Genomic DNA, 12,307 nt, shown 5'->3' on the forward strand with positions numbered 1-12,307 from the left:
ATCTGCCTACGTCTGCCTCCCAGGTGCTGGGTTAAAGGTGTGTGCTGCCATGCCAGGCTGAATGTTTTGCCTGCTTGCATGTGCCCTGGTGCCCATGGAAGCCAGGAGAGGGACATCAGCTCCCGAGGGCTGGAGCTATAGGAGGTTATGAGCCGTGTAGGTGCTGAGAAAAGGACCTGAATTCCCTGACGCTGAGCTACCCCTCCAGCCAGGGCTCTCAGCCTGTGTGTCCTGACTCCTTTGGGGTCCCGTGCCAGACACTTAGGCTATGATCTCTAACAGTAGCGAAGTTGCAGTTCTGAAATAGCAATGATAGAGTTTTATGGTTGGGGGTCACCACAATGTGAGAAACCGTATTAGAGGGTCCCAGAGTTGGGAAGGTTGAGGACCACTGTTCAGCCCATCAACCTAGTGTCTTAATTCATAATTTTGAAGGTAGCTTAAAGACATTTGCCTTAAGGAGCTTCTCATAGTGGAAAGAACTTAATTTTTAATTGAATTCTAATTTATCTTCTCTAAAAATTTTCCCCATTTTGAGTTTTTGAGATAGGGTTTCTCTTTGTAGCCCAGGCTAACCTGGAGCTTACTGTGTAGCCCAGGTTGGCCTCATATACCCAAGTGATCGCCTTTGGCCTGCAGGTCTTTTTCTGACAACTCCCAGGCCATCTTTGGGTTTATGAAATTATAGTTGGATTGTTTCAGTTTTAGTTTCTCTATAGGAACTGTGGAAATGTCTCTGTTGACTTTAACTTTTGTGATAATAGTTCCTAAACCATATCCAGTGTTTCCATAATACTTTTGAAGAAATAAAAAAGGGTCATAATCCCATTTCAAGCATTTCCTTATCAGAGTGAGTTTTTCCGAGGCTGTCTCGTTGGTTAAGATTGAGTATTCTTAGAAGAAAAAGCCAGGCTGTGCTAGTCATGAGGCAGGAAGATGGAGAGACCGGCCCAGGTGATCCGAGTGGGTACGTCTGCCTCCTCCGCATTGAACCCTCCCGCTGCATGGCAGTGGTGTCCAGCGAGGGACAGCCATCGTCCACTTCTCATTTGAGAAAATAACTGTTCATATTATGCTAGGCACATGCTTAGTTCAGGGTTGCCTGATCATGAAGGCCCTCAGCCAGGCCCAGGGGCTTCGCGTGCCTGGGCTCACCATCTGGCCAGGTGGCTCAGCTGTGTGGCCTCCCGGTGCCTCGCTGTTCTGGCCACTCTTCTCTAGAACAGGGTCTCATACAGTCACTCTGAGGACCAAATGGGCCCCAGCAAGACCTCTTGGATGTGGTAATGAGGACTCTGTGAATGCCTGCCTGGCTCCGAGCCCAGGTCAAGGCAGGTCCCAAATCCACTGTGGAGACTGACTTCTCCAAGGCCCCAGGGGCTGCGAGCTGCAGCTGCCGTTGCTGTCTTTGCACCGGGCAGGTTTTACATTGCCCGTGTGTTGGTTTGTTGGCTTTGCAGGAAGCATGCTGCTGTTCGCACTCTACAGCAAGGGCAGTCAGGCACCCAGGGCATAAGTAGTTGGGCCAGAGTGACCCAGCCAGTCACAGCAAGAGCTCGGGTGCAGACGCTGGCAGTTCCCGCTGTTCCGAGTCTTTCTTTATTTTGTCCTCCCTTCTAGGAAGGCACACACAGTTTAACCAGCTGCACATACCTAATCAGGCTCCTGTTGTCAGAATGACCCGGTCCCAGCCCTTCCTCGATGCTCTGTGCCATGCCTCTCTCTGCTTTTAAAGAACCCTAACAGAGGCAGAGGCATTAGATTTCTGTGAGTTTGAGGCCAGCAAGTCCAGGACAGCCAAGGCTACACAGAGAGACCCTGTCTCGAAAAACAAAACAGAAACCTAACCTTAAATTAAAAAAAAAAAAATTTTGTGTGTAGATGTTTTGCCTTCTTGCATGTTGTTGCACTGCGAATGCGCAGTGTCCAAGGAGCCCAGAAGAGGCCCCTCGCAACTGGAGTTAAGGTGGCTGTTACCCGCCATGTGAGAGCTGAACCTAGGCGGAGATGCGCTTAACCACTGAGCCAGCCCTCTCTCCAGCCTCCTTTCTGATTCCTTTCCCTTTTAGATTCTCAGCACCTCTCTGTCAGTGTTCTTCCTGTAATGTGGCCCCCAAAACAGATGCAGCCGTAAGGCCTGGTTCCACCTAGTTGAGTCTGTAGCACTCTCACTGCTTCTTCATGTTGCCTGGCAGCTGTGTGAAGCTGATGGCCAGCCAAGTCCTTGCTAGTTGCTCTCCTTGCTGTTTGAGGCTGTGGCTAGAGATGTAGTTGGTGGTGAGCTCGCCCAGCGTTTAGGACCCTCTGAGTTCAGTCTCTAGCATCACGTGAAGCCAGGCATGGTAACATGAACCCGAAACCTCAGCTTGGAGAGATACACACCTTAACCTCCTCAGGGCAGATGGAGGCGGGAGAAGATGGAGGCGGGAGAAGCAGGCATTCAAGTTGCCTTCGGTAACAAGTTTGAGGCAACTGTGGGCTACCTAAGACAAAGGGGGCTTACTCTGCCTGTCTGTCTCACGCCCCCTGTGTAGTTGGTGTTTCAAAATGAGGGCAGTGCCTACCCCTAGGAACCATAAGGATTAAGTGACAGGATACTGGACGCCAAGGCGCTCTGAGAATGAGGACAGGGGCAGACTTTTTATCTTGATAAATCCTGATTGTTTTCTCTTACTTTTGTGGTTGGTTTTTGCCTTTTGTCTGTTTTTGTTGCGTTTTGTTTTGTTTTTTTTGTGGCCTTGGTTGTCCTAGAGCTTACATCGTAGGCTGGCCTCGAACTCATAGAGATCCACCCTCCTCTGCCTCCCGAGCGCTGAGATTAAAGGCATGCACTACCACTGCCTGGCTTGTTTTTGCCATCTTCAAAGCAGAATTTAAGCCAGGCATAGTGACTTACACATGTAATCGTAGCGCTTAGAAGGCCGAGGCAGGAGGATTGGCAGGAAAGTCAAAGTGGTGAGTTCCTTTCCTAGAATGACTTATTGAAAGAAATGTGAGGCAGGATGTGCTCAGTTCTCCTGGGCAGACGGACCCCGGATGTGGGGTCTGTAAAGCAGAAAGCCCATATTCAGCTTGTGTTTCACTGTAGCCATGTGTGTGGGCGGCTTTTTTGGTGTTTTCAAGTTGTGTGGTTTGCTCTTCCTCTTTGCTAGTTTGTTTACAGCTCACTCACTGATCTGCAGGTGACTCACTCGTGTCCTTACAGCTGTGGCCCCGTTCTTCCCAGACCCCATCCACCGCTTTGGTGAGCGCTGGGTCTTGTCGCCCTGTGGAACTAGAGTGGATTTCGTATGCTGTCAGGATGTCCGAGTAGCAGCGTGTGAAGCCTGCAGACATGGCACTGGTCAGACAACCTGGGTAGACCAGCTGCTGGAGTCCCAGCAGTCTTTGGGATAAACCCAGGCTAACAGAAAACTGTGGCCCAGACACACAGGCAGCTCTGAAGAGGGAGGACGAGGGCCCAGACAATGGCTTCGTGGTAGTGGGAACGAAGGTTCGAGAGACACGGACGGTAGCTGGCTGTGTGCAAGTCTCTGGTGAGGTAGGCCTTAGGAAACACTCTCACCGCTGTGCAGGGCTGTGCGCGTGCAGCCTGCTGCAGTGTGCACTTGAGCGTTCCTGTAAATATGCAGCAGTTAGCACCACGTAACCACAGCACACAGGGTGAAGCTGCTCCTCAGGCCTGGCTTGGTGTGTGCTTGAGCGCGTGCACGTATGTACATGGCCAAGTGTGGTGGTGCGTGCCTGGAGTCCCAGTGCTCTTGGGTGGGAGACCATCCTGGGTTGTACGGGGAGAGCGCTTTGTAAGCAGCAAAGGAAGCTCGCTCCCAGCACAGCTGTGGGATTGGCAGTGAACACTGGGGAAACTGGTAGAGCCATGGCGAAGGCCAGCCTCGCTTCTGCTGAGTGCACCTGCTTGAGACGAGGAGCTTGGACAGTGTAAGCTGTCAGCAGCAGACCTTTGCCTCTCAGAGGGAAAACAAGTTCATAGCTTGCCAGGTTTTAGTTTTCTTACCCTCAAAACAATCCGCTTCTAAATAATTCACTCCAGAAAGAAGGGTGGCAAAGAAATGTCACCTGATGAGACGTGAATATGCCGTGGAGTCCAGGCAGGATGGCCGTCCTCTTCCTTCCTTCCATTCTCTGGGTGAGAAGAAACAACTTTCTGGTGTTCCCGTGTGAAAGGGTCCTCTCTCGTGTGTCCTCTCATCAGAAAGGAGGGAAAGTACAGTTGCATAGCTTGCTTCTCCTGGTGTTTTCCTCCCAGCAATGGAGACACCCAGAGGTGCTGTTAGGTCAGGGGCCGTGGGGGGTCACACTGCTTCGTTTTCCGGCTGCTCATCTGCAGGCTCGTGTGGGCCTCGGTGCAGCTTTCTGAGTTGTTGCTGTGGCCCGCTGCTGGCTGGCTTTGTCCCCCACTATCTGTATCCCTGTCCCCCGAGCAGCGGGGCCTCTGGGTGCAGGTGGTGGGGATACCTCAGGGACTGGAATTAAGTGGACTTTACGACTTTTTATTGAAATAAAACTTTCTTTAAAACTTCATCCACACATCCAGAGCTACATGGAGAAACCCTGTCTCAAACAAACAAACAAAAACCCACCAAAAAACCCCTTCATCCACACTCCACTTCATCACACCCCGATTCATCCACACTCTGCTTCATACCCCCCGCTGTGAGCCATCCCTCCTCTCTTCCCCTGCCCTCGGCCAGCCTCTTGAGGGAACAGAAGCCCTGCCTTCTGCTGCTGCCTCCCTCAGAGACTGCTTCGCCAGGTGCCGACCCTATAAATGAGTGCCCCTATCTGCATGTATACCTGCACGCCAGAAGAGGGCACCAGATCCCAGTATAGATGGTTGTGAGCCATGATGTGGTTGCTGGGAATTGAACTCAGGACCTCTGGAAGAGCAACCAGTGCTCTTAACCACTGAGCCATCTCTCCAGCCCTGTTTTTGTTCTGTTTGAGGCTTTCCTCTCTTCGCTCAGGTCAGGCTGTGAGTAAACGATTCTCCCGTCCTTTCCTGGACGTGGCGTCTTCACACCTGGCTTTCCTCTGCTTTCCCAGCAGCAGCCACAGCCTGCTGATTCCCTTTCTGCCTTTTCCGGGCCCTGCCTGCTCAGCCACAGTGTGCCAGCCTGCCGTCCTGTGTGATGCCTAGGCACGGCTGTGGTTCATCAGATTGCCCTTCCTGACCCGTCACCAGTCAGCTTCCAAAAGCAGAAAGCACTGTCCTAGAACGTCCTATCTCAGGAAAGGATGACTTCCCGTCACCCAGCTGGTTTAGTCAGGGTTCTGCTGTGGGCCAGCTAATCAGATAGCCGCTACCTCTATGTGGGAGGTCTAAGAATCCAGCAATTATTAAGTCCATCAGGCTGGACGGCCCGAAGAAGTAGGCTCTAATGCTAGCGAAGGAGGAATGGCCGGGGGAGCAGGCGGGGGAAGCAGGCAAAAGGAGCAAGCTTCCTTCCATGCCTTTATATAGACTGCCAGCAGAAGTGCCCTGCAGGAGAGGTGCGTCTTCTCACCTCAGAGATCGCCATCAGTCTTCCCGTTTCAATGACTTAATTAAGCAAATGTACCTCATAGGCATGCCCAGCTATTTTGGGATTTGAGTTAATTCCAGATGTAGTCAAGTTGACAGCCAAGAATCGCCATCACACTAACCCTGTGTTAAACATGTTTGTGGGTTAACACCACTGACCTAGAGTTCATAATAAGAACAGCCAGCTACAGTACACACCTGTGATCCCAGCAGCCTAGCCTGGGCTACATAGTGAATCCTTATTTCCAAACCTCAAGTGAATGAACGAATGAATGAATGCATGCATGCATGCATGCAGGCAAGGGCCTTGCCCTCTTTTGATCATCATGTTAGCCCCATGGCCTGTATTTGTGTGCATATGTGTAGTAAGTCTGAAAACATGTTTGCTCAATGGATAGATGGATGGCCAGCCAGTGTGTGTGGACAGGGGACTTCTGCTCTTCTTTGCCGGAATACCAGGGAGGCACAGAGGTCCAAACTGACTTAAATCTTTAGATTTCATTATTATTGTTGGGGGGGGGGCGTTCACATGGGGGGGCCCTGCAGAGCCATTTCTCTTCACCTTTACATGGGTCCCAGGGACTGAATTCCAGGTTACCTGGCTCACAGCAGATGGCTTTTACTTACTGAGCCACCCACCCTGCCACCCGCAGCTCACTTGCTTGTTTGTTTCTCTGTTTTGTTTTGTTATTTTCAAGACAGGGTTTCTCTGTAGACCAGGCTGGCTTGAATTCAGAGACCCACCTGCCACCCAGTGCTGGGGTTAAAGGTGGGGGCTGCTACCTCCTGGTTCCACTTTGTTTTTTGAAATGAGACCACAGTAGGAGACAACTCAGGTTTTCCGTTTCCCTGCCCCACTCTTTGATTCTCTGTGACTTTCTCCGTTAGCTGCAAGCAGGAGGATCTTGCTGTTGAGCTGGTGCCCTGTCCAGTGTCATGGCCGGTGAGGTGATGGACTCCTTGCTGAGCAGCCTGAGACCCCCTTTCCCCAGGCCATTCTGTCATTACTGGTCACAAATACTAAAACAGATGTCCATCCTGAGTCAGGAAAAATAGGGATGTTTTGGGATGCCGACCAGCACCCCTGCCTGAGCTGGGGAGCAGGAGCTCAGGGTGTCAAGGGAGGTGACATTTGGAGCTCAGGATTCAGGCTCAGAAAGCTTCCCCGTCTGTTGCAGACAAGCTGCTGGCCAGCTGACTGTGGACATGGCCACATGTCTAAGTCTCGCGGCCGATGACTCTTGGAGGCACCCAGCAGTCATTTCTGGGGCTCCATCCGGCACTCTCCACCCCGAACCACTGCCAGTTCGGTGAGAAGCAGAGGGCGGCTAGTTTGCAGGCACAGCAGCACTGCAGCTTAACCTTTCACCCCTCTCCTTTTGAGGACCTGGTGGTCTGCTGCTTGCCTCTTTCCCATAGCCTTTTGGGGCCTTTTTACCATCAGTGTCTGATGGCATGAATATCAGTCAAAAATGATATCCAAGTTACACTATCGATTCAGATATCTGTGCCCTTGAAGGGCTGGTAAAAGAAGAGTGCAAATACCAAGGAGAAAAAAATTAGCGTTTGTCACGTACAGAAGTCTAACGGTAGGAGACGGAGCCCGTGCCTGGGCCCTCGACGTGAGTGGAGACCCAGCAGCACCCTGTTTTCCACCTGACGGCAGCGTTTCCATCCAGCATTAGTAACACGCGGGCCCCAGAGCGCACGGGCACTCGGTGCCTCCTGACGCCTCCCCGTGTCACTCTCAACGGTCCCAAGCCGTGTGTTGATGAGTTTAACACAGCCTGGTTTCCTTCTCCACCCAAGAGGGCTTAGTCTCCGTCACTGAGGCTGAGTTTTCTTTGTTCGGTGACGGAACATGAGAGGATACGCAGTTGGCCGTCTAAACTGGATCAGCCAGCCGAAAGCAGGGGGTTCATGTCTCACATTTGCTTCCAAGGCCAGCTCGGGAAGGCAGAACAGAGGCTTGCCTTCTTAGTTCCCAGAGTGTGTAACAGTCAGGACAGTGAAGCCCAGAAACCCTCCTGACTTCTGTTATTTAAACAGGGACCCCTGGCTTGCAACAGCTCAGGGTCTCCCATTTGGCCCCTGCCCCTCACGTTGGCTCATCCATCGCTGCTAAGCGGCCAGTGAGCTGCGTTCTCCACAGCTGGGCTCTCCACAGCTGGGTGTTCACTGGCCTGTGCTGTGCTCTCCATAAGTCAGCACAGAGTACGCTCAGCTCTCCTCACCACGGAATTGGACCTGCCACACACATTCTGTGGTGTGACTCTTGGAGTTCTGTCTTGTAAGCTACGTTCCTGAGTTCCCTCTTGGACCATTTACCTTGTTGTTTTTCAGGCCATGGTTGCTTGTTATCCAGGCAACGGAACAGGCTACGTCCGTCATGTTGATAACCCAAACGGAGATGGAAGATGTGTGACGTGTATATATTATCTAAATAAAGACTGGGACGCCAAGGTACGCAAGGGAATTCAGCAGTGGTGGTTTTTCCTCAAGCTGTGTTTTTGTTTTCTCCCCCTCACAGATATCTGTAGTTCTCGCTCACGTCTTTGACGGTTTGGACACTCAGTGGATTTTTGTGACAGGAAACAGATACTGTTGTGTTTGAAAACAAACACTAACATATTAAGACATGGTGGAATTCCCTGTGCATGGCTGCAGTGGAAATGAGCCTGGTGGAACCCACCAGGAGTCCCTGTGTTGGAAGGTGGAGGCAGGAGATTCAGGAGTTCAAGGCCATCCTCAGTGACATGGGGAGGCTACCCCCGGTCAGGGAAGGTGTCCACTGGGAGATGAGTGTCAGCCAGCCAGTTCTTCTTAAGCAGCAGGGTGAGGGAAGGAGGGTGGTGTCTGCCTGTCCAGTCTGGCAGGTCTCTTAAGTATTTGCAAGAAGCCTTGGGATCCCATGACACGCAAAAGCAAGGAAGCCACATTCCCAGTGGTGACATCGGGGACGATCACTGTCCAACTCTGAGCGCTAGGCCAGGCCCGGAGCAAGGCATCTGAGTGCTGTTCAGCTGCCGGGGAGCATTGGTTGGCTGGGCGGGCTGGCGCACGCCTGTGAGCTCAGCATTTGGGGAGGTCAGAGGTTAAGGTCACCCTTGGCTACGTGGCAGTCAGGCCAGGCCAGGTTACTACCAAGCGGCTAAATATCTTTGGATTCGTGACTCAATTTCCCCAGAGAGTAAGACACGAGGATCGGGGCCACGTGTGTGTCCTCTGCTCAGCACATAGGGCTCCCATGGTTCCCAGTGCACTGAAACTGCCCGGGACCACTCTCCAGGCCCCGCAGAGAGCTGTGGTCTGGGTAGATGAGTTGTATGGGTTGGAGTTGAGCAGCTGTGATTAGAACTTAGACACAGGCTACATGGGGAGAGCAGGGTGCAGAATGAGCTAGGAGGGAGGTAACTCTGCCAGCCAGTCCCCACCACCCAGCCTGAGGACTAGGATCGGTCCATAGGTCTCACCAACTCCCCAGAGCTGGCCTCCAGCTGCCACACATACATAAGATTAAGAAATAAAGGTAACTTAGGCAGCTAGTTCAGCCCCCCTCAGCGTCTGCTGAAGGCCGCAGCACAGTGGTGGTTTGTCTGGCAGGGTGTGCTGGCTGGCGTCAGCCTTGACTGGAAGTGCCCGCTGCTCTTCCACACTCAGATCTACGAACTGGAGATTCCGTGTGTTTGTTCCGTGAGGGAATTTTCCATGCATCCATGCTGTACACGGCGACTCGGCTCGCCAGCACACCTGGGTAATCAACAGGATTGTTTTCACAAATCATCCAGCTAAGCATTTTGAGTCATTTAATGCCACCCCATCCCCAGCTTAGCCTGGTGGCCCAGACTGAGGGGCTTTGCTCTTTTCCCAGGTAAGTGGAGGCATACTTCGAATTTTCCCGGAAGGCAAAGCCCAGTTTGCTGACATTGAACCCAAGTTTGATAGACTGCTGTTTTTCTGGTCTGACCGGCGCAACCCTCACGAAGTGCAGCCAGCATACGCTACAAGGTAGTGTTCCACTCGTCAAAATCTGGTTGGCTGTGGGGCAGGGGCAGGGGTGAGCCCAAGGCGGAGTCCTGAAGTGTCTGTGGACACCTGCCTGCTGCCCAGGTTTTCCTGGGGGGATGTTTTGGGGGGTTGTTTTTGTTTTTTTGAGACAGGGTTTCTCTGTGTAGCCCTGGCTGTCCTGGACTCACTTTGTAGACCAGGCTGGCCTCGAACTCACAGAGATCTGCCTTCCTCTGCGAGATTCCTCTGGGATTACAGGAGTGGCGTTGCATAGCTGTTTATGGTCTTCTGGATCGTAGTGATGGTGTGGGCATAGTCACACTCGGTCCTGCTTTCAGAAGAGTAGCGGTGCACCTGCTGACCCTGCCTGTCCAGGGTCACGTTTTCTGAACACTTAGAAAAGGAAAAGGACAGTTTTTGAAAAATGATTCCGAGAGCATAAATGAAAGGGGCGAGGGTCTGCAGACATGTGGGCCATCTCCGCATCAGAACTGCTGCTAGTTCGAGGCTGGCTCAGGCGGTAGAAGAGAGAGCAGAAAACAACACAAAAATAGCTGCCTGGGTTTTTCCATCTCTGTCATTGGACTTTAAACTGATCATGTTAATTAATACGCTCTCACGTAGGTTTTCTGTTTGTTTGCTTTTACCATTTGTTATTATTTGGTGAGAAGGTTGAGACACGCCTGTGGGCTTGGTTGTGAAGAAGACATTTGTAGTGAGCTTGACTGTTTTTATCCAGGAAAGTGGTGGGATTGCCCTCCCTGCTGCTTCCTGTGACTAAGAAGAGCCAGGTTGCTGGTGTGGTTGAGTCTCCTCAGGATGAGGAGATGTCAGGATGGCCAGGGGCCAAGGTCGGTGGCCATGGCCGAGGCCACAGGCCCTGCACTGTGTCCTTCCTCTTTTGCTTCTGGCCTGTGCCCCCATCACTGATTCACAGAGTGTAGCAGCTGCGTGCCTGACAGCAAGCCCGGAAACCAGGCAGGGCACACAGAGGCCAGCGGTGCAGTCAGGGCAGGGGCCCCTGGGCCAGGGCACAGAGGCCAGAGCCCAGCTAGGGGAGTGCGGCCCAGGCACGGGGCAGACTGTTGAAGCCTGGAGTCAGAGGTGGGTGTGTAAAAGGCAGCTCTGGAGGCCACATGTGGAGGGAAGGGAAGCATCGGAGGACTGAGGGCTCTGGGAGGCCAGGATCAGACATCAGAATTCGGATTGGCAGTTAACTGACAGCCCCGCACATGGAGAGCTATTCAGAATACCCGTCTAGCCCTGTTTCCTGGAAGAAGCCATGGTAGGGACAGGAGTGCAGCCTGGGCAGGGCGGGTAAGCCGATGGCCAGAGGCAGGGTACATGGCTGGCGCTATTCTCACTGGTGCCCCTGGCTGCTGCATTTGACTCTTCAAGCAGGGGGACGCCATTGGGCTGCCATTAATTTGGGTTGTTGCTTTTCCCGTGACCTTTGACCTGGATCCACAGATTCCTACCTAATGACAACTCTCCTGAGGGGTCCACGGCCTGGAGCTCACATTCACACCTTCAGTGTCTGGCCCGTTGATCCACTGTTGACATCTCAGGTGCTGCCGCGCTTTTAGCGCTGAACAGACCTTTCACATCACATTTATCTGGGGAATAAAATAGTCCAGTTAGATGAGGTTTTTCGGAAAGAAAAGGTTCAGCCAAACCCAGTGCCAAAGCAGTGTAAGTTTTTGGTAGGAATCCTAGCAGTTTGAGTGTGGCTCAGCAGCTCCTCGGTGACTCAGAGTCTAGGATGTTAGACTTGTGGGCTCTGTTTCTTCATCCCGGTCCCTGTCCCTGTCTCTGGGCACGTTCCCCTTCCTTTATCTGTTCCTGACCGTGCAGGCCGGGTGGGTGTGGAGGCTCCTGGAGCTCAGCTGCAGGATGGACAGGCCACATCTATGTTGCTTGCTTACACATCTGTGTGAGGAGGCTGTGGGTGTTACAGGCTGGCAGGACCGCTCTCCTCCCAGCGACCTTTCTGACCCTATCTCAAATTCCCTTCCAGGTACGCAATAACTGTTTGGTATTTTGATGCAGATGAGCGAGCAAGAGCTAAAGTGAAATATCTAACAGGTAAACACAGCTGGGAGCAGCTGGAACAGCTGGGGATGGTGTTTCCCAAAGCCCCGGTCCCGGAGTGTTCTGCCAGGTTCCTTAATCCCCTTATTTTAAAAAGAATTTCTCTTCATTGTTTATTTATTTATTACATAGACAGTGTTCTGCCTTCATGTGTGTCTGCAGGCAGAAGAGGGCACCAGATCTCATTATAGATGGTTGTGAGCCACCATGTGGGTGCTAGGAATTGAACTGAGGTCCTCTGGAAGAGCAGCCAGTGCTCTTAACCTCTGAGCCATCTCTCCAGCCCCTTAGTCTTCATTCTTATCTGCTGGAATTGTCCAAACCTCAGGCTAAGGTTTAAGGCAGGTATGAGTTAGTTACTCAAGCACAAACTGAGCTTCTGTGTAACAACCCTGGGCCCCTCCCCTTCTCCTGTGGGTGAGCGAACACCCCTTTCTTAAGCAGCATTCCCTCCAGAGCACATATGGCCTCAATGAAAGTCAGTGTGGAAGAGGGGAGCAGAGCTTTTCTGCCAGCTAAGGACGATGGGTAGAGTCCCCACCGTCAGCCTGCTGTGTAGGTCAAGGCTTTGTCCTGTGCCTGGACGTCCCAGGACAGTGGCCTGTGCTGTCCTGTGATGTAAAACTGGGATGTTCGTGCACTTTTTGTGTTCTCAGAGCTATGGTT

At 52.3% G+C, this 12,307-nt stretch overlaps 1 protein-coding gene across 3 annotated transcripts in view; it reads left to right on the forward strand.

Moving 5' to 3' along the window:
- Positions 1–12,307, forward strand: part of Egln1 (egl-9 family hypoxia inducible factor 1) — a 38,153-nt gene that overhangs the window by 23,504 nt on the left and 2,342 nt on the right. For 2 of the 3 annotated variants that reach the window (XR_009594492.1, XM_021648452.2), the window contains exons 2-4: positions 7,886–8,005; positions 9,414–9,550; positions 11,568–11,635. Coding sequence is in view for 2 of the 3 variants with exons in the window: in XM_021648452.2 (XP_021504127.1) it covers positions 7,886–8,005; positions 9,414–9,550; positions 11,568–11,635 (325 nt within the window). In the remaining variant the exon portion in view is untranslated. The remainder of the gene's footprint in view (positions 1–7,885; positions 8,006–9,413; positions 9,551–11,567; positions 11,636–12,307) is intronic. The other variant, XM_060391798.1, reaches the window with a different exon arrangement.

Source organism: Meriones unguiculatus, chromosome 10 (assembly GCF_030254825.1).
Source record: "Meriones unguiculatus strain TT.TT164.6M chromosome 10, Bangor_MerUng_6.1, whole genome shotgun sequence".
NCBI lineage: Eukaryota > Metazoa > Chordata > Mammalia > Rodentia > Muridae > Meriones > Meriones unguiculatus.